This window comes from Aspergillus pseudodeflectus (genome assembly GCF_044049435.1).
Source record: "Aspergillus pseudodeflectus strain CBS 756.74 chromosome Unknown BJX68scaffold_66, whole genome shotgun sequence".
NCBI lineage: Eukaryota > Fungi > Ascomycota > Eurotiomycetes > Eurotiales > Aspergillaceae > Aspergillus > Aspergillus pseudodeflectus.
In genome coordinates, this window is record NW_027263842.1 from 23,043 (window position 1) to 47,330 (window position 24,288).

A 24,288-nucleotide genomic window follows, 5' to 3' on the forward strand; every position below is an offset into this window, starting at 1 on the left:
TCTCCGACACTTGGTATTTGACCGTCCGAAGCAGTAGGACCTAGGGCCGCTGTAGCGTGTCTATTGGAACATCACTCGCGAGGATTCTTTTCAGAAACCAGACATGCTTGTTGCTCACAGCAGTGCATAGAGCTTCCACCCCCTTATCTTCCTCGAGCAGTTTGGGGTAATCGCTGGCAAGACGACCTATAGCCCAGGCACCCGCGTGCTCCTGGTCCTTTTGGCTATTCTCAACCATCCAGTGAGGATGTTCTTGAGCGCTCCTGAGAGGTAATTGGCAATGTCGTCTGCCAATGGGCCGAGGTACTCTTTATAGGTCGTATAGAGCTTCGTTTGCTCGTCCTCGTTCATTTCGTTGGAAATTCGATCAGTGAAGTCTCTCCTGTGTCGCGATTTCGCTCGCTTCCTGCCGTGGATCCCTGATCCTACTGGGCGGTGCTTCGTTCGTTTCCTCGTTTCGGCCATCATCGTGCTCGGATCCACTCTCAAAGTCTTGCTCTTCGTCACTCGCTGTGTTGCTTACTCCGGTCTCGTTTCCGCTGTCCATTGTATCTTGAAGCGACATGGCGTTTGGTATTGGATCCGTGATCTCGAAAATAGTTTCAAAAATGACAAACTCAATTCAGAAAAGCCTGCGAAATGACCACAGAAGCACAAATGCACTGCTAACCTGGGGAATGCTAATCGCCAATCGCCAACCGACAATCTGACAGACTGATGGAAGTGTTACCAGCGTCGGGACCAACTATTGCGTCTCCTACCAGGACGACATATGATTCGCATTTTGATGCGAGTAACAATTTGCCAAACGCCCCAAAGACTCAGCTGATAGCGCACGCCATTCTACGGCTTCCACGACCAAGATCTCTGTCTGGCCAGTGCCCTTGTCGCACAGCATGCAGACGAATCAGCGGTGTTCCGTCTTGATGAGAATAAATCAGTCAAGCCCCTCGGAGAGCTCATGTCTGACATTTCAATTCGGACGAGATTACAATTATGCCTGCCAGTGGGAGGCAGAAGTGAGGCAGCGCAAGGCACATATAACCCTCAAAGGCTTACAGAGGCCCGGCTGATTTTCAAGCTCGTGTTGCGAATCCTTACCTCGCAACAATTGCGAGTATCCCCGACATGTCCGAGGAGGAAGCGTATGTCTCGGACACGGAGAGGGGGTTGGCTTTCGCCGAGGATTCTCCAACACTGAATATCCCCATTTGCCTCGCTGGCGACAATGCCGGACTGCACCTCCAGAATGACCCAAATGACCAATAGCAGCGAGAGGCTATCATCCAACGCAAAGGGCGCGTGGACATTCGCTGCGAACATGTCGGCATTGCCCACGGGTACCACTCCGATGACTGCGACGACTTGTACAGCCTGATTATACTGCAGTTTCGATTCGATCCGAATGGCATCGCGGCTCGCATCAAGGAAGCGTTTACGACGATCAAGTTTGCGGCAGAAACACCTGCAGATCGGGACCCCGTGGTCGAGAAAATATATCCAGCTGAGCTTGTATCGAATTGAGACTGTGTGTGAAGGCGGGAATTGCGTCTTGATAAGGATATCGACATTGAAGTGAAGCGCACCGCTGTTGGCTAAGAGAGCATACCTCAAAAGACATATGTGCTCCAGGAGGAGTAGTAGTCAAACGCGCCATCGGATCTCGCTTTCTAGGCCTGCTAGGAGTTCAAGGCTTGGTAGCCCACTTTTAGGTTAGGGCTAATCGGTAAAAGTCTCCTGCGATCTTACTCAATGGGTTTGTGCACAATCAACTAAGCCTCTCAATTATCTTGTACCTAACATCTGTACAGGCATCATGGCACAGCCGGAGCTGTTCTCGTATACCTCGGGCAGATATATTTACAATGAGGACGCTCGATTACGCGAGCGCTACGTCGAGTTCGACCCTGGCGCCCTTTTACGAGAAGTGGAAAAACACATCGGCCTCGGTCATGGACGTGCTTCACGCATAACCAAGCTCGCCGAAGGGGGCTACAATCGAGTGTTCCGAGTAACGATGGATGACGGCTTCGAAGCGATTGCCAAGACCCCATACTCCTCCACTGGACCCAAATATTACGCGACTGCTAGCGAGGCTGCCACCCTCACCTATCTCCATTCCAAAGGTATTCCTGTACCCAGAGTATACGGATATTACTCCTCAGAAAACAATCCCATCGGCGTGGAATATACCCTCATGGAAAAGGCCAAAGGCATACTTTTAGATACTATATGGTTCACAATGAGCAAGCGCAATCGGCTCACTCTCGCCTCTTCATTCGTGGATATCGAGAAACGGCTTTTTGAAATCCCCTTTGGGTCCATTGGAAGTATCTATTTCAAGGGAGACGTTCCTTCTCACCTCCATGCCGCGTTGTATCGACCCGACGCTGACTAGGACACTGCCCCGGAAACTTTCTGTATTGAGCCAACTGCTGGCTCACTGTTTTGGGATGGGAAGCGGGCTGGAATGGATCTATATCATGGGCCATGTAAGTCACCTGGTTATATGCACTCTTGTACGGTCTCTTACTGGTATAGGGAAAAATCCCACGGAGTATCTCCGTTCGATCGCAGAAAAGGAGATCGAATGGACGCAGCGGTTCGGAAAACCACTTGAGCTGGACTTTCCCCACAATGCTGTATTTCCAGGCGAGAGGCTTCCTGAAGATTACCTCACTCTTCTGCACAAGTATTTGACATTGGCACCGCACCTCCTTCCCAAAGACGGTGATAGTCGCCTGAATGCGCCCACCCTTCGCCACCCAGGTATGCCATACCCTAGCTGATGGCTAAAATCATCTGACGGTCCAGATCTAAACCCGTACAACATATTCGTCTCTCCCGAAACTGGCGCCATATCCTGCATCATTGACTGGCAGCACACAATCATCGAGCCACGTCTTCTGGCTGCCGGCTACCCTCGTGCATTTGAAAGTCCAGACCCTGAACAGCCTCTCAAGCTCGAGGAACCATCACTTCCATCAGATATCGAGACTCTACCCAATGACGCAAAACTTGAGGCCGAGAAACTCTACCGCCGGCGCCTCCTCTTCTACTACTACCGTATATTCAACGGCAACTTTAACAAACCCCATCTTGAGGCCCTCCGTGATCCCATCTTGCTCCTGCGTCAGCACCTAGTCGATCGAGCCGGCAGACAATGGACGGGAAACTTGATTGCTCTCAAAGGAGCGCTGATCCGTATGGCGGAGTACTGGCCGCGGCTACCTGATACAGCGGGTTGTACCGTGTCCTGTCCGGTTCGACGAAGCAGAGTTGGCCGAATTCCACGAGCAGGAGGAGCAGCTGTTCGCGTTAAACAGTCTAGTTAACTACTGGCTCGACCGAGTGGGCGGCGTAAGTGAAGAGGGCTGGATAAGCGATGATCGCTATGACGAAGCCGTTCGGAATATCGCCGAGCTGAAGGCGGAGCTTATCGCTACTGCGGAGGGGGATGAAGAGGATTTACGGCTGTTGGAGAAGGGGTGTTTGTTTAGAGATCGTGAGGAGAGTGATTGATGCGATCCGCTGTAGCATTGGCTTACCGGTGCTGCTGAGAAGATCTCCCCACAGGAAGCGACATGGCTTGTTCCTGGTAGGTTCCCTGACAGCAGCTACCTCTGAGTGACGTCTCGCGCAGGATCCTGGATACTTTTGTTGGCTTTGTGCTTCCCACGAGAAGATCAAGGATCTCACCTCACCTCACCGTCGAACGTGTGGATACTGAGTTCCGCCGCTTCTTTTCCAACAAGCATCACTGATTAAACAATCGAGAACAAATCATATCATTCCTTTTTAGCCTTTTCCCGACTGCTTCCGTCGCACCCGTGCTGGGGGACCGGTATACGAATTGCGGTCCTGGTCTCCAAATGATCTCCCCCACAGCTAGCTAGCCTCCACATCCCGCACTGAGACTTCAACTTCGACAATCTTTCAATGCATTTATTCATTCTCTACACCGTTCGCCTCCAAATCCCCGTCGCAATTCTACCGACAAGAGGCCAAGTCCAAGATGCAACCTCAGCACGCACACCACGTCACAGCTCACCAAAATCCATGACTAGCGCGATCCTTCCAGGCACCACCAATCCAATACAATCCAATCCAAAAGTACCCTTTTTCCCCCTCGTAAACAACCCTAGCTGAGGCGCTAAAAATCCAGTCTTAAATTGACCGTGCCTTCCCCCTCCCTGCGGCTGAAATGCCCAAAAACCTTATCAATCATCCGGTCATCCGATCGATCCGTTGGTCGTCTTCCAAATGCGGCTCTGTCTCTGTGTAGCCATACTCGCAGGGCTCGTCCCCTGCCGAGCCCTAAGTTTTCAGGGTATAGATGAGGATCAGATTCCTCTGGGGGTTCCACAAGGCGGCAATCGGGATGACGACTCGAATCCGCTCACCGAGGCGTTCGACGCCAAGGTCGAGCATGTCCTCGAGCATTATCACGTTCCCGGGCTCGCGGTTTCGGTTGTTAGGGGTGGCAAGACGTATGCTAAGGTGCCTATCCATCCATTCATAACCACACCCCATTCACGGGAAGAAAAGAAACACTACTGAAAACCCCACACAGGGCTACGGCACCTCCAACCTCTCCACCACCCCACCATTCCCCGTCACCCCAGACACGCTCTTCTTCGCAGGAAGCACAACAAAAGCGCACACGGCAGCCGCGATCTCCCTCCTCGTCGCGAACAACACCCACTATCCGCACATCCAATGGTCCACACCACTCCACGACATCCTCCCCGAATTCATCCTCGCAGACCCCTACGCGACGACGCATTTGACCCTCGTCGATATCCTCTCGCATCGCTCGGGACTCCCAAGGCACGATCAGGTCCTGCTGCAGGATATTAGCATCGAGGATGTGGTGCACCGGTTAAAGTACCTCCCGTTGACGGAGGAGGTTCGGACGAGCTGGCAGTACTGCAACCTCATGTACGTCGTCGCCGCGCATCTCATCGAGAAGACGTCGAACCAATCGCTCTACGAGTTCTTCAGGGAGAATCTCTGGGAGCCGCTGGGTATGCACTCGACATACCTCGACGTCGCGCCCGCACGGCGCGATAACCGCGATGTAAGCGAGGGGTACTGGTTCAATCCCGAGACGAACGAAACGCTCTCGACGAATCTGGCGTATGGACCCGTCGTGCGCGGCGCCGGGAACACGCTTACGTCCGTGAATGATTATGCGAAATGGATATCCGCCCTCTTATCGCGGTCCGCGCCGATTTCGGAAAATGCGTACGAGATGCTCTTTGGGGCACATTCGGTCCTTGCGCCGGAGGTGCATGAGCCCTTCTCCGCGCCGGATCTGTATGGGTTTGGTTGGGCTTTGCAGAGTTACAAGGGGGTGCAGATTATACAGCATGGAGGGGCCCAGGTTGGGTTCGGGGCGTTTGTGGTGTTGATTCCGAAGATGCAGGCTGGGTTTGTGATTCTGGGGAATGAGATGGTGGGCGCGAATCGGGCGAGTTTGGTGCTTGCGTTTGAGATTATTGATAACCTTCTTGGGATAGAAAGGGAGGAGAGGTTCAATTGGGAGGGAGTGTATGTTTTCCCTCCCCCCTTTATTTTCTTTTCTTTTGTGCTTTCGGGTTCAAAGGTGGTGATATACTAACAAGAATCCAGCATCGACACCCAAGCGGAGGCCCTGAAGCTGTCAAACAAAACCCTCGCAGCGCTATACCCCGATCTCCCAGATACAGACTCCCTGCTCCCGCACCCCCTCCCCCTAGATTCATACAGTGGCCGGTATACACACCCGGCCTACCCAGCCCTGTTGATAAACTCGAGCTGCCCCGACCGCTCATACCAGCTCAAGAACCCCGAAAAATGGACGGGCGCGCGGCTTTGCGCGGACTTTGACAACTACAAGTCGGGTACCTTCGCGACAGAGATCGGGATTGACTTGTTTCATGTCACTGGGACGTATTGGACGCTTGTTTCGAGTACGGCGGGGATGGATGGAGCGGCGAGGGTGGAGTTTCGGATCGCACCCGATGGAACGGTGATTGAGGTGGGCGTTGAGTTTGATGAGATGATGCAGAAAAAAGGGGAGAAGATCTGGTTGACGAGAGCCTGAGTTGTTGCTCTGGTTTGTTTTTGAGGGTGAAGACGGAAGGGTCCTGTTGGTGGTTCCGAGCTCTGATGTCCTCAAGTGCTATACATTATGAGCATTATTGATTTATGTAGGTCCCTATTCATTCATTCTTCCACGCTGTGCTTGCCCTCCTCCTTTGGAGGTTCCTCCACCTTGGGCGGCTCCATACACGGCTTGCCCCAGAGGGCATGACACCGCGCACTCTGCACGATATTCTCCGTAAATCCCATTTCCGTCTCCACCTCGACGACTTTGCGATCCGACCCGGAGTTGACCAAACTTCCCGTGAGGTTCGGCGAGGGCTTATAGTGGCGGAAGAGCTCCGGTAGGACCGAGATGCAAGTCAGATTCCGCTCACGGCAGCCGTTCATCAGCGCGATGTCGAACGCCTCGTCCTTTCCCGCTCCGACGTCCAGGAGGACCTTCTTGGCGCCTTCTCTCGTCAACCCGTATGCGAATGTACAGATCGGAGCTCCGGAGTGAAAGATCACTCGTTGCGGTCGACCGCCTCCCAGGCGTTCCATCGGTGCCTTCGCTAGACCAGTGTACTTTGAAGCGGGACACGCGGTCTCGTCGTCGACGTACACAGTATCGAAACTCTTATCCCATGTTTCCGCGCAGAGCCCAACCCACAGAACATCCCAATCGCTCCCATAAGGCGCACTCTCCTCTTTCCGGGTATGGGTCAACTGCCGCACAGCCTCCGCAATGGCAACCATCTCCTCGCGAATCGAAATATCCCAATCCACATCATCCTCAAGTATTAACGCGGTCTCGTAATTCGACTGCACGACGTGCTTGATCAGGTCGAGGTGCGCGACCCAGGCGAGTGCGGAACCGTGGTTCGGGTGGCGTGCTTCCGCGGGTCCCAGCGCTGCGAACGCATCGATCATCTCCGGGTGGATGGGCGGTTGTGGTGGGATGCGAATGTCGAGGCCTGTGTAGTGTGCTGCAGCCTGAAGACCTGTTGTGCGCCATGATGGGAAGGGGGAGAGGGCGAGGATTGCTTCGAACTGCACAGAGTCAGTAACACGAGAACACAACACGACCGTGTTGGCGCAAGGGGTCGATGACGCCACTTACCCCCAACGTCGAATTCGCCGCTGCGTCCGGACCAGAAGGGATCAACCCTGGCTGTTGTGAATGAGTTTCAGGAATCGAGGCAGGAGGTGCGTTTGTGTTATTGGCATCAAAGCCAAAGCCATGCGGTCGCGGGACAACGCGCGGCGTGTGCTGCATCGTGGAAAGGAAATAGAGACTCCATAGCAGGGTACACGCAGCGCCCGCGCCACAGAGATACCAGCGCCAGCGATTGAGGAATGCGTGAGCGACAGTCACACGTGTCATGGTTGGCAAGACTGAGAGGGCATGGGGATGGGTTCAAGGGAGAGAAAAATTCAGGGGAGACGCTGCAGGGTGCGTCGAGGTTCCTGGCCGTGGCGGTCGGGATTCCGATGGGTTGAGTGCGGGTGTTACTCAGGATGACCACAGCCAGCCAGTCTCAGCCAGTCTCAGCCAGTCTCAGCCAGAGTCTCACAGTTCCGTGCGAAGCTTCGTGTAACTGGACCCTGGGCCGCACGTGGGCCCGAGAACAGTGCGTATTGGATCCACCGAGCGGGTCTTTTGTCCACCACCAGTCGGTATTTATAGCTAGTTGCGTTCTTTGCGGACTAGCGATCGCCAGGAACTGGGGCCGACGCGTCATGGACGAGGCCTGGCTTTAGGGGGCTAACGCTGGAGCCTGGGCAACGAAGTAGGGGCGATTATGCGAAAGAGGAAAACATCAGTCCAAGAAAAGGACCCGAACCGCCGCGTAAGAATAGACGAGAATGAATGCAGCTGGTGTTGATGAGAGTCAAGGGAAGAACCGGGAATGGAAGTGTCTAGACGCTCCTTCCTCCCGAGGAACGAATATTCGGCAGTTGGCAGTCACCACCTGGAATCTACAAAGTTCAATACTCAAGAGCCGAGGCTATTGTCACGGTAAATTCAATTTGAGGCTCAAAATCGCGGTCTACTCTTTCTCGTCTATCTCATCGTCTAGTGGTTGTTTCGAGGCACGGGCCGAACCCAGCTGAAGAGCAGCGTGATGCCGAGAATGATGAACCCGATAATCCACAGCGCCTTGTGGTACTGTGTCCCGTTGTACCGAAAAACAATTGCAAAGATGATGCCCCCAAAATTGCCCATGCCGCCCACAATCCCGGAGACGATGCCTGCACAGCAAAAGTCAGTACAAGCCCACACAACAAAAAAAGACGAAGGCGCTTACCATTAGAAGACGGGTGCACATGAGGCACGATCGCAAAGTTGGCTCCATTGCTCGCAGCGATGAAGAAGGCCATCAGCACGACCAGGCCAAACATGAGGCCTTCCTGGTGCGGGTCCAGGAACCCAATGAGAATCGCACATGCCGACATGCACAGACCCAGTCCGACAAGCCACATCTTCTTGGCCCAGACCGAGTTCGTGTAGCCGTAGATCACGTCCGCGAAGAATCCACCTGCTGGTCGGAAGACGACGTTCACGAGGCCGAACATGGATGCCCAGCGACCGGATTGAGTCTGGCCGAGCTCGGGGAAGTTGAGGAGGTAGTATGCGCCGAGGATGGAGTTGATGGCTAATTCCGCACCAAAGGAGCAAGCATAAGGAAGAGCGACAGCCAGTGCAGAGGGGTCAGTTGCGATAGAAAGGTAGCGCCTCGCGGTGGGGGCCTCGATGACTGCATCCGTGGTATCGATCTGGCCGGGGCGAACCTGCTGTGCTTCGGTGTCGATGACATCGGGAGTTCGGACGCCTTTCTTTTCGTCGTTGGGGAGGTTGACGCTGTTGGCGCTGGAGCCGGAGGCAGGCGTAGCGCTCAGGTCGACAATGTTGCTTCGGTCAGCAGGCTTCTCGCGGTCCGCCCACTTTCCGGTCGGAGTGTCGGGGCAGGTGAAGAGCATGGCCAATGCGAGGGAGATGATGATGATAAAGGGCACAACGTAGGCCACGCGCCAGGCTTTGTGCGGAGTGAGACCGCTGCTATGGACGAGAGAGTCGTAAATGGCAGGCATGACGAAGCTATACGGTCAGTCTTGTGGTCAAGGCATGTATAAGGCGAGAGTACTCACTATGTGATACCACCACCTGCATTGCCGAAACCTCCAGCCAGGGAGTTCGCCGTACCGACAACATTCTTGTCAAAGAATCCAGTGCACCAAACCTGGCAAGGAACAAACGTCGCACCAAGAATACCAACGAAGAATCGCAGAGCAATCAAGCCCTGAGGCGAGGTGACAAGACCAGCCATGGCCGTGGGAATCGAACCACAAATCAACAGACCAACAAACACCAATCGAGGGCCAAATCGATCGCACAGCGGGCCGGCAACGAAGCGCATAACAAAACTAATTCTTAGCGGCGTACATGGATACATGGTAAGATGGTACTCACGTTCCAAGCAGCGCGACAATATTCGAGTTGGCGACATCATTCTGTGACATCCCCAAGTCCTTCTTGATTGTGACGCTCAACTACCCTCGGGAATGAGCATCCGAAGCCGCTCAATGCGCGTTCGAGTCACTTACCAGAGGTGGAAATGCATACCACGAGAGGAATGCAACCAGGAATCCGAGCCATGAGAAGAAGAAGACTCGTCCATAGAGGTTGAACGGGTTGAGAAGCGGAATGGAGCGGGCCTTTTTGGTGAGAGGATTGACCTGTGGAGCGGCCACGGCCAAGCGAAGCACCTCGGTGGGTTTCATGGTCGACGGTGAGAGATCTGGTATGTCTGAGTCTGTATCTGACTGTGTTCGTCCTTGTCGAAATTGTGTTGGAAATCGAGTGAGATCGAGGTGTCTTTAAATCCTGATGTTTCAACATATAAAAGTCGTGCGACCCAGTGGCGTCAGGCTCATCCTCACTCAACTTGATCTCCTAGGAGTTGCTCACTCGCCAAGCAAGCCAAAAGGCAGTCAGAGCCAAGCTAGGTGGAGAGAAGCAACGAGACCGCGGAAACAGCGTAAGGATATATCGCAAGCGCGTCAGACGTCACGAGCAAAAGAAAAGTCTCTTCCCGCAGGTTCGGAACGGACACCCTCTTGGCCAGAACCTGTCCTAGCCAGTGACGACCCGTCCACAATCCATGGCGTCCATATGCCAATCCAGAACGTGGTCCGGGCCGGGGATCTCTTCGATGCAGGATTGCATCAGCCGTGAGGGAGAGCTTGATTGAGCCGATAAGCTCCGTGAAACAGTCGTGAGAACTCCGCGGCACAACATGGGCGGAAGCACCTCGAATCATCTTATAGCTGAGCTCAAGCCAAGGATTGCACAAAGCAGGGGCTGAATGCCTCTTGAGATAAACGTCGGCACTCTCATTGGTCGTGCTGATTGACGACGATCTTTGCGCCTTGGCCACCTCCGCGGGAGCCCGATAGCCCTGATAGACCATATCGGGCTTATCTAGACCCGTTTGGCTGACACTCGGAAATCCACCAGCAAAGTCTTTGACCTGTCATGGCAAGAATGGAGCATATCAACCATCATCCTGCCGTCATTTAGGGCAGAAATCCACGGAGATGTTCAATCGTCAAAGTATAAGCTGATTCCAGACTCGACAATCAACGAACCGGCCCTACACAACCGCTTTGATCTTGTGTCGATACTCCAGAAGTGGAAAGTCTTGCCGGCTCAATGTTCTCCTCGCTTTCAAACAGTCAGCATCAGCGGATTTCGGTTTGCCAGATTGGATGGGCTGACTTACCTACATTCGCCCTACAGCACAACGAACCCGCCCATGTCGATAGACTGGTAGACTAAATAATGTGTATTGGCATCGAGAGTTATCTAACTACTATCACTAGTACTAACAAAGCAGACTACCAAAGCTCACTCGTCGTGCTCGTGACTGAGCAAGTCAATATCCTCGCCTCCAGCACCCTCTGCAGCGGAGTAGTAGTCTGGTAGTAAAACCCGATTTATCTCCTCCAGCGACATATCCTTTGTTTCAACTACACACGTTAGCACAAACAGCAATATCCCGGGCATATAGGTGGCCTACCTAGAGCAAATCGGACAAAAACAAAAGCCACCAAACCTATCATGGCATAGACGAGATACAATCCCCCTCCGATTGCATCGCCCAATGATGGGCAGACCGTCACAAAATAGTTGAGCGCCCAGCCAAGCGCGGTCGAGAGCGCGATCCCTCTTGCTCGCAGTGACATTGGGAAGATCTCAGAAGCATAGGTCGACCCTGCAATTGCCCAGCTGAGATTGTGAAAGATGTAGAATAGAAACGGAAATGGAAGCACCATGTAGCGTCCGTACCAACCCGGGTCTTCTTCCATCTTGAGTTGCAGTAAAGAAGTCATGAACAACGACACCATCATAACATTCGTGCCGGCCTTCAGCCAAGTTTTACGACCGAATCGATCGAACCACTTCTCCGCAACCCAGGTGCTGTGATAAATCACTGCAGGTATGGCGATTGTTACAAAGAGGCAATCATCAGCGACACAAAGGCCTGCTTTCTCGAAAAGAGACGGCTATGTGATTTAGACTCGGTCCGCTCTAAAAGATAGAGATCACTTACAGTCAATGATATGATCGAGTGCGTGCCGGCGATTTGCTGAAAGGTTCGGATTCCGCAAGTCACGGCCGTGAGTTTCAACATCGGACTCTTCCAAAATGCCGTCCAGGACAAGTTGAGATGTTTCTCGGCTCGGAATATCTGCTGTATCTGCTTCAGTTCTCGCTTCGCAAGATCTGCTCCATGCAAGCGGTGCAGCACTCCACGTGCCTGGTTGAAGCGTCCCTTGGCGACCAGCCAGCGGGGACTAGGAGGCGCCCATATGTAGCATCCAACACCCAGTATGAAAGCCGGAAGGAGCTCAGGTGCCAACGCAATGCGCCACCAATGCGGCGTTGCACCTGGGAAAAAGCGAATGTAGTAGCCGAACCAAAATCCCGCCTGGAATCCTGCGTAGTACGCTAGCTGCTCGCTAGCCATCATCTGGCACCGACGCGTGGCCGGCGCGATTTCCGAGATGTATATGGGTATTCCGGTAAAACAGGCACCTACTCCCCAGCCGAGGACGATGTGACCGACAATCTGATCGAGTTAGCACAGCCACCAACAATCCTGCGCTCGGTACGTAACCATTGAGGAAGAGTAAACGAGGAGACCTGTATCAAGGTACCAACCGCGCAGACCAAGTCAGAAAGCACGAGGACCATCTCACGGCCGTACCCATCCGCCAGGTGGCCCGCACACAAGGAACCAATGAGTGCACTGAGATTATATGCGGAGAAACTGCCGGTAGCCGCCCCTGTGCTGGGTTACTTTAAGAGAAAGCACTAGAAACAGGACAGCGTACAGTTATCCGCAGGTTTCATCAGGTCATTCCACCGTTGTTCGCCCACGATCGTGGACGTGACTCCGGTATTATAACCCACGAGAAACGCCCGACCGAGACAAGCGCCGCGAGTCTATAGGTATGAGAGTACAAATCATTATCATCCATGGTGTGTGCGAAGGAGGGGACCCGTTCAGTTTGCGACAGTGAGTGGGACTTCGTGACTCGAGGTTATGAAAATAGTGGTGACAAGGTGAGTCAAATCTCACTATGAAATGTTAAGACTGTAGCAGAAAGAATGAGTTTCTAGAATGTATCGATAATCGCGTTGCAAGGTTGAGTTGACAGAGACTTCACAAATGAGGCTGACAAGGAGGGTGAGTTCGGTAGGGGCTGTACAAGGAAGGCACGACCTGCACACGAGAATAGTAGAGACATTCCATTCACATGGTCTTTCCCATAACCCGAGAAGACTTTTCTCTCCGTCCATGCCCTCTAGTACCTGGTCAGCGACACCGACCTCTGACAACCAACAGACAATGGCATCTTTATCATGTTCATTACACCCTCACATAATGGGCGTCATAAATTACCGGCTGCGAGACCATGCATCCATGGTGAGGCAGCTGGCCTTCGCTCATGAAAAGGGCTCGGAAATTCTCATTCAACTCCCAATCAAACCATGTAAATATGCATTTCCGAGAAGGAGTCCGATATCACCACCGCGATCGTTGCAGCCTACACCCAACAATCAGCAGTCCGTCCGTCTTGAACGCGAACAATGCTAGTATCTTCGAGAGCTTGGGGCAAGGAACACGTACCAGCAGCGAGTCCATCCCCTTGACCAGTTCCATCTTCCACCTCGGTGGCGTAATCTTGAAAGAACTCATGACATTATGCATCATATTCGTGCACCACATCTTCATTACGGTCTGGTCACCCAGTAAAACCGTAAACCCGCTTCCCCACAGATTCTCCGATTTGATCTGCAACTCGACGTCCCCAGACTCAGAGCAGGCTTCAGGTCCAGAATTCGATATCGCAGCCCCATTGATCTTGATCGTCATCTTCCACCGAAGCTGATCATACGACACCGTGAAAAGCCGCTCCTCCCCTTCGTCCTTCTCCTTCCCCCACTCCGGTTCATCCCCACCTTCTCCATCATTCCCACTCTTGACCCTCGTAAGAACCCACGCCCCATCCCTCTTCAGAAAATTCCTCTGCAACCGACAAAGCGGTGTGCCCTCTCTATCCCTGAAAACGCGATACTTCCCACTAAGCCTCGTCTCAACGGTGAAGAGCGGCGACGACGATGCGCAGTCCGTCAGTTCGTTGATTGTGTACCCGCGCCCGGTGCTTTTGAACCACGACCAGTAGCTTTGGGTTACGCGGAGGGTTGTGGGCGTGGTTACGGTGTATGAATTCGAGAAGACGGTTGGAAGGGGCATTCTGTTTTTATAACTGAAGAAGAGGTCGTTGGTGGGGTAAGGTATGATTGGTATGGGTGGTCGTTGGGATGATATATTGATGCGCACACTCAAAATCCGGATTATGTATCATATGGATGTTAGGCGTGCCCATTATGCCTTTATATGGGGTAGACGCGGAGGGTGGAAAGGGTGGGGGCCGTTTCATGGGGCGCAGAGTCGGATCTCAAGACCATTTCGCGTCGTCAACAGTCCAGCGGACAATGCAGGTTAGCCTATGAGAGCCCTAAGAGGGTTGGAGATGGATTCGGGGATGGGGTCGGGGGAGCTTGGCGAGAAGTTATTAGGGTAGGGTACGTCATCGCCCACTGTGCTCTTCGCTGTTGCTCCAGGGAGGGCATAGATACAACGTACTTAGACCTAAAGGTAGTCATAATACAGTCCACAGCCATTCGATGTTATCTTGCGTATGGAAGAAGGATCAATAGTTTTGCTCAAATTCGACCCCCCTCCCCCTTTATATTGACTGATCTTCCCTGAGGTCTCCAGCATGCGATCTCTTGTTCTTTTGGACCCCATATTATCTCTCCTGGCCAACCACGCCATACTCCGTACACCGATGGACTATCATGAAGCTAGATCTGATGCTATATGCTAGACTTGTAGATGGGCGTCGCCAGTTACGCGCAGAGATGAGCACAATGCAAGAGCTCGGGATAATAGTAACCCCAGCAAGTATTGAATACTTTGAACCAAAGCCAGGCTCAGCTCTTTGAGCGTTGATCGTGATGCTGCGCTATACATAGTTCTTTGGGGTGGGGATACGCATGCCAACATCAGTCGACGAATCCATCTGTTTCTCAGCTTCGTTATCAGGCGGCCCCCCAGATAGCCGGCAATACGCCACAGCCAGACTGCATTCAGGCGAAGGGCAATCCCGAGAAGGGTGCCTGGAATTCCAAGGCGAATAGTATTCATCCTTCTCGTGTTCGGTAGGATCTCCTCCTAATATGAATTAGCTGCGCGAGGCTGGAAACCCTGTGATAGAGACTGGTGATATTTAAACAAGGAATCTGCGACTGGGAAGCCATCTGGCACACAGAATAAAAGAAGCCAAAGGAGGAGACCATGAAAGCAACACACAAAATGCAACCCCAACAGTGAGGGGGACTGCTGTATCGGGATCAACATGACTTATAGTTTTTCTAGTAGAAGATGCCATGTTCCCTCTGGTTCGTGTCCAGCATCCTCGAGCCTCCACGGAGCGACTTCGCACGGTGCGCACCCCACGCCCTGCTCCCCCCTCAAGCATTAGTCGATGCAAACTCAGTAGGGCTCATTTCCGGCCATCTCCTAGCCCACCCTCTCATTTCGTTTATGTGGTGATTGTTGGTGGTACCGGAGAGCCCGATCTCCTGATTAATATCTCGGGCATGACTCGCGCAAGAGTGTGTTCTAATGTACGGCGTATACAACCAGGAACTCCGTCGGACCACATCCATTACCAAGAAACATCCTAGTAGTCCAGTGTGGTATGCAACGTTGTAGCGGTGGGCAGAACGTGCCTCACGGAGGCAAGCACATCCTCGCTCAGCGGGCGCTACCAGCCCACCAAGGGAGGAGGGCACGGTCTAGCTACTAGCAGGCCTCGCGGCAAATCCGGCCTTGTAGCCATGCGAGCATCGGGAATAGAGCCAATACTAGAGCCAATAGTGAAGCATGAATCCTCGACCCTGAGTCAGAGGGTTTGAGTTCTGACTGGCTCATTTCCGAGCCCTCAGTCCACGACGCCAAGCAAGCCCGGTGCCTTGGCGCTGGGAGCGGAATGGAATCCCTCGGGTGAGGGGATCATCTGACATAGGCGAAAGTTAGGACTAAGTTTGCATTGAGCCCTCGAGGCTAGAGGGGAATCAGGGGATCCCAAAACGCCACGGGTGCTCTGTGCCATCGGCCATTCCCGCGTCCCTTGCTGCCCAGACCCTTGGAAGCTTAGCAGCGCCTACTGTATCTTTGAGCCAATTGCTGAATCAAACTCTGCTCGTAAAGTCTTGCCTGATGCGGTGGCGGGGCCGTCCTGGGTAGCATTGGCGATTTGGCATCCTGCTTCTTTAGCTTGTGTTGGTTATTCTCTGGGCGTGGGATGTATTCTGGCTTCTGTTTACATGTTGAGATTCGTTATGAGCACGGGAATGCTATGCTGTCGGTCTAAGGCGCAGCGGGGCAGGGGATTCCGGAGTCTCCGTGTATAATGTATCGAGATACCTACATACACTAGGAGTATTAAGTACTCCTGCACGAGTCAGTCAGTGATCTATCTGCAGGAACGAGGTTTACTGTAGATCCACCGAGCCCTTGAGATTTTCGATCCTCGCCGCGACGCCGCACGCGCCCGCAGACTGACGATCGCGGTTCATGCGCCGGGAGATGGACATGATCATCATTATTAGTTTCATTCGCTGCTCACTCCAGATAAAACACAAATAATGCACATCAAATTTCAATTTAATTCAGGCGGAATGATATTACCGCACAAAAAGAGATATAAAGTAACATTTCATATCACATTAATTCAAAAAAAAAGAAAAGCCCTAGAATCCCAGTGCTCCACACAAAGCCAAGCCCAACACCCCCCAAAATACCACCCACAATCGCCCTCCGCATCAGCGGAGCAGAGTTCTCATCGTCCCCATTCTCCTCGGGACAATCTTCTGGCGGGTTTACCGCATGTCTGCAGAGCCAGGCCTTGTGCGAAGCCTGCATACTCTCGGCCACGGTGCGATCAATGTCCACCCTGCACGGATCCGGAACCGTGGTGGTGGGAGTCGTAACGGCACAGGTGTAGTTAATAGCTTGCCGGGCATTCCAGTCAACCCAGTGGGGCAAGGGCATGGTTTCGGGTACACTGATGGCGAGGGCAGAGTCCGAATTCGTGTCCGGGCAGGAATCTTCAGAAGTGGCGGATACGAGATCCACATCTACGCTGTCTGCCATATCCTGGACAGCAAAGGAAACGGAAAAGCTCGTGCTATTAGAAAGCATTTGAGAGATCGTGCTCCCACTCTCGAAACCCTCTTTGTCACACGAGCGCCACGTGATCGACCAGTCCAGCCTCCAGCTGCCTGGTGAGCCAAAGATGTCGAAGTGTGAGTACGCAAAGTGCGGATCGATGGAGGACAGATTTTCATGTCGGAATTTATGAAAGCTGGTGCGGCTGGGGTTCTGATCGTCGATGGAGCGGAGGTAGTAGGTGATCTCCATGTCAAGGTATTGAGCGAGCGATGGATTCTGAAGGGCGAAGACTACCGGAAACCATTCTGTAGGCGTGTACGTCTTGTTCTGTGGAAAGACGAGGTCCACCTCTAGGATGGTGTTCCTGGTAGTAGTAGAGGCGAACGCGGAAGCGACCACGGCCCCCAAAATTGCTAAATGAAGGCGCATGATGCCGTTTATTCCAGAGTCCGAGGAGGGGTGTACTATCCGGATACGGGGCCTAACTCGAGATTTATGTAGGCGAGGAAGGATCCATGAGGCACTGCAGGGGAAAGGGGAATCCGCCATAATAAATGTTAGCATGGGACTAAGGCTGGTGGAGGATACCTGAGCGAGTGGATGAAGTGGCGTGCCGAGCCGCTACGGGGTAGAGCTTAGCCTGGAAAGGAAAGAGATCCTACTCTTGGTGAAAAGTAAAATGATACTCCGCTAGAATGCCTATACCCTTGGCATTGCACCCCGGTCTTATGAAAGGACGAGGGCTTTCTTGGCGGCTGCAGTCCCCAATGTTACATGCGCCTTCGCAGGAGCTTCGCGTGGGTTCCTGAGCTTAGCGGCTCGAGGGCACTACAGTATGTAGCATGTCATGCGGCCCTTGCTAGAGGGCATATTTTGCCGGTGTTCATCCGAAAGCAGCCGTATTGCCTCCCGCCATAGCATCACTGTTGATCAGCTGAAGAGCTGGAACAGTGAAATCAACGACAGTTTGCCTCCCCTCCCCCCATCGCACCCTAACACCACTTTGGTAATGGAAGCAATCTAATATATGGGATACTACATAGACTGCTCGAACCTCTGGCTCGGATACTACATCTGCGTTCACGTCCCCGGCGCAACGACGACCTCGCAAGCTCCCGAGCCCACGTCTGACCCTTCAGAACCAACACCTCAGATGCCCGGTGTGGCCGAGAACTGTAATGAATTTTACCAGATCTCGTCTGGCGATCAATGCGACACCATTGCCTCTGCCCACAGCATCACCGTCGATCAGCTGAGGAGCTGGAACAGCGAGATTAATGCTGGTTTGTCTCACCACCCTTGCCTCCTTCTTTCTAACTCTACCGATTTTACTAACCCGTATAATTAATGATCTGATCAGACTGCTCAAACCTCTGGCTCGGCTACTACATCTGCGTGCACGTCCCCGGCGCAACAACCACTCAACTCCCAAACCCTGGCCCGACAGAGGATCCCTCGGGCCCTACGCCGCAGATGCCTGGGATCGTTGACAACTGCCAGTCATTCCACCTGATCGAGAGCGGGGACAGCTGCTGGTCGATACACACCGAGGCTGGCATTACACTGGCGCAGTTCAGAGAGTGGAATACGCAGGTTGATGCGGCGTGTAGTAACCTGTGGCTTGGGTATTATGTTTGTATTGGGGTATAGATGGGATGGGATGAATGATGTTGGAGAAGTCAGTGGTAGATTATGATGACTATAGTTGCTAGGAGAATAAGTGGGATAATTATAGAATGAATGCTTCGTTATAGTTGGGTCTGAGTGAGCTCTGTTTAGGATTTGATTGATGGGCTGTATCTATCAAAGTAGACATCAAAAGTATTGGGTGGCTTATGACATAAATCATGGAGCCAGGAAGTCTACACACTAATCGCCGATCTATGCTTCTCTCGAATCCTGAAAGTTGGAGCAATGATACCAAATTCTTCCACATGAAGACATAAACATTATCGATCTCAGACCTACTACAGGTATAGGTATAACATGCCATTGTGACCAAAGAGGGTGTTACTCATGTATTTCTGGCTGCCGTGGCAGAGTCCAATTCTAGTCTGCTTGTTGTTCTGGTTCTTAAAGCAGAGGGAACTGCTGTACATGTCTATGGATAGTAAAAATCTAGCACTGCTAGTCCAGCTTCTTTAAACCCGCGCTCTCTATGTAGCTTGCGCTTATGGCCCCCACGTCTATTGGTCCTCAACCGACTCCCTGATCGTGGCGGATTCTAGTCAATCAGACTTCTTTCGTGACTCTGTTGCCTCGCTTGCGGAGGGATTGGCACACGATATGGCGGTGTCTGTCCGCTTTCTCCTAGCATGCTATATAGATATATTCCACGACCACTGAAACCACGAGAAAGTCTCAACGACAGTACCTGTTGACGTTGGCTTTTTATTCTTCCTTGGAGCTGAGATATTCCGGGTACATGCATTGGCCGCATTTAATGAACCACGTTTTTCTTCTTTCCTCGTAGCACTTTGTAACAGTGGACATCCTCGGGATGGAATACTAGGTCGGAGACCGAGGAACATCGTTTTTGTTAAAGTTCCAGTCTTGGAGTTCAAATCCCTCTGAGACAGTAAGACACTATACATAATCTCCTACTGTCTTTATTAGAATCCCCTTTTTAGTAGTTGGTGTGGTGGCTAAAGCAGTGTGGTGAGGACGAGGAGAGTCATGACTAGTCCACTTAAATGTTCCTGCTGGCTTGTCTCCACAACCTCGATCCTTCCCCGTTCCTCCAGAGTCGCGCCTCGACACAGAGCGTTCGGTCTTTTATCTCATTTATGGCTGAGATCAATTTCAAGGGTTCCATCCTTAACCGAGCTACCATATACTTCGTAGGTTTATGGACAATCCAATGTCGATAGGCACAGCTGCCAGAGTAGCCGACCATGGACTCTGCTTCCCGCCAGACTCGAGCTCACAGCCGCCAGCGCCCGCCAGGAACAAAATGTGCCAGCATGGCCTGCGCCTAGTGCAGTTTACGCAAGACAAAAGTGAGAAGACCCATTCCCGTTCCTAAAGATTTTACGATACTATGGACCTGGCACCAACTGATCAAATGTCGGAGCTGCATGAGGCACCCACTGTGACAGGGGGGCAATGTATGTAAAACTCACGATTCCTGACCCCTGGCTGGGGATGCTGGCTCTCCTATATCTTCTGTGATCTGTTTCATTCTAAGTATCTTTGGTTGGGCATTGTAGTTTCACGTTTCAACATGAGACAGCCCTACCGTGTCGCGGAAACAGGCCTGGGCCCACATAAGCCCCTGCCCGGCATCTCGATTCTCGACGCCAGGCAGCGTAGATCATGTGGCAAGTTAGTTTCAGAGAGAGTGAAGACGCATCTAGACTCCTTCCGCAGATCCAATTTCCAAGTCATTTTCCATGTCCTGGACATTTGGCGAGGTGGGATTCTTGTGGCTAGTAGCATATAAATCCACGTCTTCCCCAAAGTCAATCCAGCTGTCTACTTACGTTTTGAATTACCCGAAACCACTATAGCTACATCAACGAGATGAAGCTCACAAACCCCCTGATCACCCTTATGGGTTTGGTAGCACCGGTGCTTGTCGCGGCAACACTCGATCCAGCCTCATCGAACACAAAGGGCTACAAGCCCACGGCCCTGAATTGCTCAGGTGTGTCTATCTATCTCTGTCCAGTCCTACTCATCAACATCCCAACCTACCTCCATACCCCTTCCTAACCTCGTTCCTTCCTCCACAAACCAGCCGCAAAGATATCCCTCGCAATCCAAGCAGCCGAATGCAGCCACAACACGCGCACATCCGCTCCACAGACCTTTGCCGTTTTCCAGATCGACCACCAGTATGACGGGATCAATGGATCTCCCTATGGGACGTGCAGTGCTTACACGTGTACGCCGCCGCCTGAATTTGATGATGATGAGCTGGAGCCGGATGAGGATTACTGGATTTTCTACTGGAGTGACAGTGGCACGGAGAGTGGCGTGGGGACGGGGTGTATTCGGGATCCGAATACGGGGGAATGTGGGTGTGAGAATTCTGATGGGACGTTTGTTGCTGGGGGGGATAGTTGTGTTTGAGGGTTGAGCGGGTGATGCTGGTCCTTTTAGAAGGGGTGAGGATTTGGCGAAGAAGTGTGGTGGTATGCAAGGGGAGGATTAACAGGATATGCCGACCTGACCTGGATATTTTGCCTGTCATTGGAGGGTTGTGTGCCAATCCCGTTATTCTGTTGATATGCTGTTTTGGTACTTCTAGGTTCTACTATTGGGTGATTTGCCAGAGCTAGGTAGTACATATCAATGCGCTCTGTAGACGATGGCTCGAACTGACAGATGTGTGGAACTGAACGATAATACTCCGTATGGAGATAGATCTCTTCATGGACTCCTGTAACTTAGCCTTGCCTGCTCATCAAACTCTCTAGCTAACAGTCATGCTCATCACGAAAAGGAGAAAGGTATGCCAAGTGACAGTTTCCCCGCATTAACAGAGGACAGGCGTCAGTCGAATCAAGGAGACATAAGAACGGTACAGGATCATCAGTGGAAGAAATATAAAATAAATGTTTCTGCTAAATCACGCAAGGCCAGTCTTCTGCTTTCAAAGGGCAACAATGGGAAGGAAAAAAAGAAAAAAAAAAGAAGAACCAGAACTGGCGCTCGGGGGGTTCGACCGGGTGTCCGACTCAGTTGGGAATTACGTTACCCACGCAGCGCTGAGACGCGGAGCAGATCACGTGGACTTAGCACTAAAATTCTGTCGCACTTCGTGGCCAATGTATTGACTTGTATCGAACCTTTCCTGCATGCCTGCTTATATGGAGGTCTCTGCTTCTTCTATCTAGCTGCGATGTACGACTAAATACATAAAATAAAGGGGTAAATGACTAAACCAAATCGGGAATATTAGAATATTGAATGACCGAGTGGATGATGAATAAAATGAGATCCTAGCGGTATCCTAAGGTCGACAAATTCGTATTCGCGCAAATCACCGAAGCCACCGGCACTCCCCCCACCTTGCGACAACCCCACCAGGGCAAGGACAAACAATGGCTGTTCTTCTACCAGAGCTCCCGGCTGAGCTTCTTTATATCATTGCCAGTTACCTACCGAACAAGAGTGTCAAGGCCTTGCGGCTGACCTGCAGAACGCTGTGTAGCGTGGCCCCTCTCCGCCTAGACCGGGTGTTTATATCCGCCAACCCCCTGAACATCGCCGTCTTCCGGGCAGTTGCCGACAGCGAGACATTCCGATACAAAGTGACAGAAATTATCTATGACGATGCACGCCTTATGAAGCCCCCGGAGCCTGACACCTGGAACCTTGAAGGGGAAGATGGATATGAATATGGACGCGATCTTGATACCGACGAGGACGATTACACTTGTTCTTCTCCGTGGTTCATGTCGCAGCTGCGGAGGAATAAAGCGGACATGCCGTACCGGAGGGGAGGCGGCTTGCGCGCGCCCGAAGACCCCCGTCTTGCCGAGCATCGCGGCAGCGAATTAGCTCCAGCGCTGTGCTGGCAGTACTATCAGAATCTTCTCCAACAGCAGGAAGACGTGATCTTCTCCAGGAGAGACGTCGAGGCATTCGTCTACGGGCTGCGAAAGTTCCCAAATCTAAAGCGAATTACCCTGACGCCGGCCGCGCATGGCCATCTCTGGGGTCCGCTGTACGAGACTCCAATGATCAGGGCTTTCCCGAGGGGTTTCAACTATCCGATCCCACGCGGATGGCCCACTGGTCAGCGCGTCTGGGACGCGCCACAGGCACAGTCCTGGGAAGATGCAGAGGTCAGGAATGAGTATCGTGGGTTTAGCATTATAACGCGTGCGTTGGCCGAGTACGCCGCACACCACATATCAGAGCTAACCATCGACGCCAACTCGCTTCCGACGGGTCTGAACTGTCGTGTGTTTGAAGAGCCCAACACTGAATACAATGACTTCGCGACACTCCTTCGCCGACCAGGTTTCCGACGCCTCGACCTCGCCCTTCTCGTTGGCGGCCAGGAGCGCACGGGGTGGCGGTGCTATCGCAGCCGCCTGCTCTCGCGCGCCCTCGCAAATTCCCACGGCCTCGAACACCTCACTCTCACGACAACGGTCGATGTAAACCTTGCATACGATGATGAAATTGTTCCAAGCCGCAACAGTGGCTCCCGTGCACAGTTTGTACCCCTGTGCACCATCCTCCCCGTTGAAAACTTCCACTCCCTAGCCCACTTCGGCCTCTGCAATTTCCTCGTCGATAAGGACGACGTTATCGACTTGCTGAAGGCTCTCTCACCAACCCTCCGCTCGCTGTTTCTAGGCCACCTATGGTTCGTCAAAGATGGCGGCTCCCTCGAAGAGTTACTTGAGGATATGCGCGAGAAGCTCGACTGGCGCGGTCGACATGATCCAGCAGCGCGGCCGATGGTCTCTTTTGCTGTGCCTACGGATTATTCGCGGGTCGGCCACGCGATCTTCGTCGAGAAGGAAGCACACGAGTTTCTGTACGGTGACGGGCCGAATCCGCTCGTTTGGATCACTGACAGTGGGAGCGTTTGTCCCCCGGTAGGGGTCGTCAGGGATGCGTTCTTACCGGGGGTCGAGTGGTCGAACTCAAATTCCCTTGATTTATCAAGATAGGCAGGAGAGGAGGGTTGGTTAGGGCAGCATACCTGTTGGAATGTAGATGACAGTTCCAATCGCTTTCATCGCCCAAGCCATGCGCCCCCACACGACAGCCGGAAAAGGAGGATTAGGCTGCCTGGAATCCCACAAGGTGTAGAGATCGTGGCTGAGGCCTCGTTTTTATCCCCGAGTTCTGATCCATAATACGAAGGGACGGTGTCGGGGTTGGTTGTCTCTCTGCTCCCCGGCAACAACGCAGGCATCACATGGAATAGTCATTGTACTACCCGACTGCCTCGTCCACATTCCTTGGGTATCCTCAAGCTAGGCAGAAACAGGTTTACGCTCGTGAGGGGGCGCACCTTGGCAGGGGACCAGCGACGACTGCTGACCGACAGTCTCCTGGAGTCACCTCCGCCACTCCACTCGAGCACTCACTTCTGCTCCAGCCTCGGGAGGGCAACATGGTTTCAATCTCATCCCTACCGATCGAAATCCTGCATCAGATCTGCGATTTCTCGAAGATGACGACGAATCGCTTGCCGGCATCTTGAATCTTTCCCGCGGTAACAAGCGACTCCATGCCGTGGCGCGACGACGGTATCGATTCGCGCATCTGAGGCTTAAGGTTGAAGGCCGTGCCCACCTCACTGGAGAGATCCAGGCGCTGTCGAATCTCCTCGACCAGTTTCATGCGTGGTCGTATGTGCGGCGGTTGACGGTCTATGGTGTAATGTCAGCTCCTAGACTGGATCCATCGCTTCGCGATGGCGGGCAGGATGATA

At 52.7% G+C, this 24,288-nt stretch overlaps 10 protein-coding genes across 10 annotated transcripts; 5 read left to right on the forward strand and 5 right to left on the reverse strand.

Moving 5' to 3' along the window:
* Nucleotides 1–1,228: 1,228 nt before the first annotated feature.
* Nucleotides 1,229–3,950, forward strand: BJX68DRAFT_278997 (aminoglycoside phosphotransferase family protein; the record flags this gene model as incomplete). Its single annotated transcript, XM_071048644.1, has 6 exons — nucleotides 1,229–1,340; nucleotides 1,734–2,350; nucleotides 2,399–2,492; nucleotides 2,542–2,769; nucleotides 2,815–3,251; nucleotides 3,301–3,950. The coding sequence occupies 6 exons, from the start codon at nucleotides 1,229–1,231 to the stop codon at nucleotides 3,520–3,522; spliced, it is 1,710 nt and encodes a 569-aa protein (XP_070893974.1). The 3' UTR covers nucleotides 3,523–3,950.
* Nucleotides 3,951–4,263: 313 nt separating this feature from the next.
* Nucleotides 4,264–6,088, forward strand: BJX68DRAFT_258518 (beta-lactamase/transpeptidase-like protein; the record flags this gene model as incomplete). Its single annotated transcript, XM_071043537.1, has 4 exons — nucleotides 4,264–4,330; nucleotides 4,370–4,500; nucleotides 4,574–5,553; nucleotides 5,635–6,088. 4 exons carry the CDS (start codon nucleotides 4,264–4,266, stop codon nucleotides 6,086–6,088), a joined length of 1,632 nt encoding a protein of 543 aa, XP_070893975.1.
* A 122-nt stretch (nucleotides 6,089–6,210) lies between these two features.
* BJX68DRAFT_271675 (uncharacterized protein) lies at nucleotides 6,211–7,453 on the reverse strand (the record flags this gene model as incomplete). Its single annotated transcript, XM_071047002.1, has 2 exons — nucleotides 6,211–7,119; nucleotides 7,190–7,453. The coding sequence occupies 2 exons, from the start codon at nucleotides 7,451–7,453 to the stop codon at nucleotides 6,211–6,213; spliced, it is 1,173 nt and encodes a 390-aa protein (XP_070893976.1).
* A 350-nt stretch (nucleotides 7,454–7,803) lies between these two features.
* On the reverse strand, nucleotides 7,804–9,962 carry BJX68DRAFT_187296 (MFS transporter). Its single transcript, XM_071037323.1, has 5 exons — nucleotides 9,676–9,962; nucleotides 9,542–9,621; nucleotides 9,220–9,495; nucleotides 8,379–9,169; nucleotides 7,804–8,322 (listed from the first exon to the last, which is right to left on the reverse strand). The coding sequence occupies exons 1-5, from the start codon at nucleotides 9,850–9,852 to the stop codon at nucleotides 8,147–8,149; spliced, it is 1,500 nt and encodes a 499-aa protein (XP_070893977.1). The 5' UTR covers nucleotides 9,853–9,962; the 3' UTR covers nucleotides 7,804–8,146.
* On the reverse strand, nucleotides 9,916–10,825 carry BJX68DRAFT_187347 (uncharacterized protein). Its single transcript, XM_071037324.1, has one exon. The coding sequence runs from the start codon at nucleotides 10,539–10,541 to the stop codon at nucleotides 10,074–10,076; it is 468 nt and encodes a 155-aa protein (XP_070893978.1). The 5' UTR covers nucleotides 10,542–10,825; the 3' UTR covers nucleotides 9,916–10,073.
* Nucleotides 10,826–10,978: 153 nt separating this feature from the next.
* Nucleotides 10,979–13,895, reverse strand: BJX68DRAFT_271677 (uncharacterized protein; the record flags this gene model as incomplete). Its single annotated transcript, XM_071047003.1, has 6 exons — nucleotides 10,979–11,100; nucleotides 11,151–11,637; nucleotides 11,685–12,203; nucleotides 12,296–12,420; nucleotides 12,469–12,580; nucleotides 13,269–13,895. 6 exons carry the CDS (start codon nucleotides 13,893–13,895, stop codon nucleotides 10,979–10,981), a joined length of 1,992 nt encoding a protein of 663 aa, XP_070893979.1.
* Nucleotides 13,896–16,204: 2,309 nt separating this feature from the next.
* BJX68DRAFT_258521 (uncharacterized protein) lies at nucleotides 16,205–17,312 on the reverse strand (the record flags this gene model as incomplete). Its single annotated transcript, XM_071043538.1, has 2 exons — nucleotides 16,205–16,330; nucleotides 16,485–17,312. The coding sequence occupies 2 exons, from the start codon at nucleotides 17,310–17,312 to the stop codon at nucleotides 16,205–16,207; spliced, it is 954 nt and encodes a 317-aa protein (XP_070893980.1).
* Nucleotides 17,313–17,730: 418 nt separating this feature from the next.
* On the forward strand, nucleotides 17,731–18,533 carry BJX68DRAFT_271679 (uncharacterized protein; the record flags this gene model as incomplete). Its single annotated transcript, XM_071047004.1, has 3 exons — nucleotides 17,731–17,848; nucleotides 17,927–18,166; nucleotides 18,244–18,533. The coding sequence occupies 3 exons, from the start codon at nucleotides 17,731–17,733 to the stop codon at nucleotides 18,531–18,533; spliced, it is 648 nt and encodes a 215-aa protein (XP_070893981.1).
* Nucleotides 18,534–20,405: 1,872 nt separating this feature from the next.
* Nucleotides 20,406–20,957, forward strand: BJX68DRAFT_271680 (uncharacterized protein; the record flags this gene model as incomplete). Its single annotated transcript, XM_071047005.1, has 2 exons — nucleotides 20,406–20,529; nucleotides 20,623–20,957. 2 exons carry the CDS (start codon nucleotides 20,406–20,408, stop codon nucleotides 20,955–20,957), a joined length of 459 nt encoding a protein of 152 aa, XP_070893982.1.
* A 949-nt stretch (nucleotides 20,958–21,906) lies between these two features.
* BJX68DRAFT_279014 (uncharacterized protein) lies at nucleotides 21,907–23,551 on the forward strand. The gene has a single exon (XM_071048645.1). The coding sequence runs from the start codon at nucleotides 21,932–21,934 to the stop codon at nucleotides 23,516–23,518; it is 1,587 nt and encodes a 528-aa protein (XP_070893983.1). The 5' UTR covers nucleotides 21,907–21,931; the 3' UTR covers nucleotides 23,519–23,551.
* The last annotated feature ends 737 nt before the right edge of the window (nucleotides 23,552–24,288 follow it).

What these genes read in the sequence shown, in the direction of transcription:
- BJX68DRAFT_187347 (XM_071037324.1), bottom strand. Translation starts at nt 10,541, where the DNA reads ATGGTCTATCAGGGCTATCGGGCTCCCGCGGAGGTGGCCAAGGCGCAA.
- BJX68DRAFT_279014 (XM_071048645.1), top strand. Translation starts at nt 21,932, where the DNA reads ATGGCTGTTCTTCTACCAGAGCTCCCGGCTGAGCTTCTTTATATCATT.
- BJX68DRAFT_187296 (XM_071037323.1), bottom strand. Translation starts at nt 9,852, where the DNA reads ATGAAACCCACCGAGGTGCTTCGCTTGGCCGTGGCCGCTCCACAGGTC. An exon ending in GGTATGCATTTCCACCTCTG is followed by an intron (nt 9,622 to 9,675) that starts GTAAGTGACTCG and finishes TCCCGAGGGTAG; the next exon opens with TTGAGCGTCACAATCAAGAA. An exon ending in GCAGGTGGTGGTATCACATA is followed by an intron (nt 9,170 to 9,219) that starts GTGAGTACTCTC and finishes CTGACCGTATAG; the next exon opens with CTTCGTCATGCCTGCCATTT.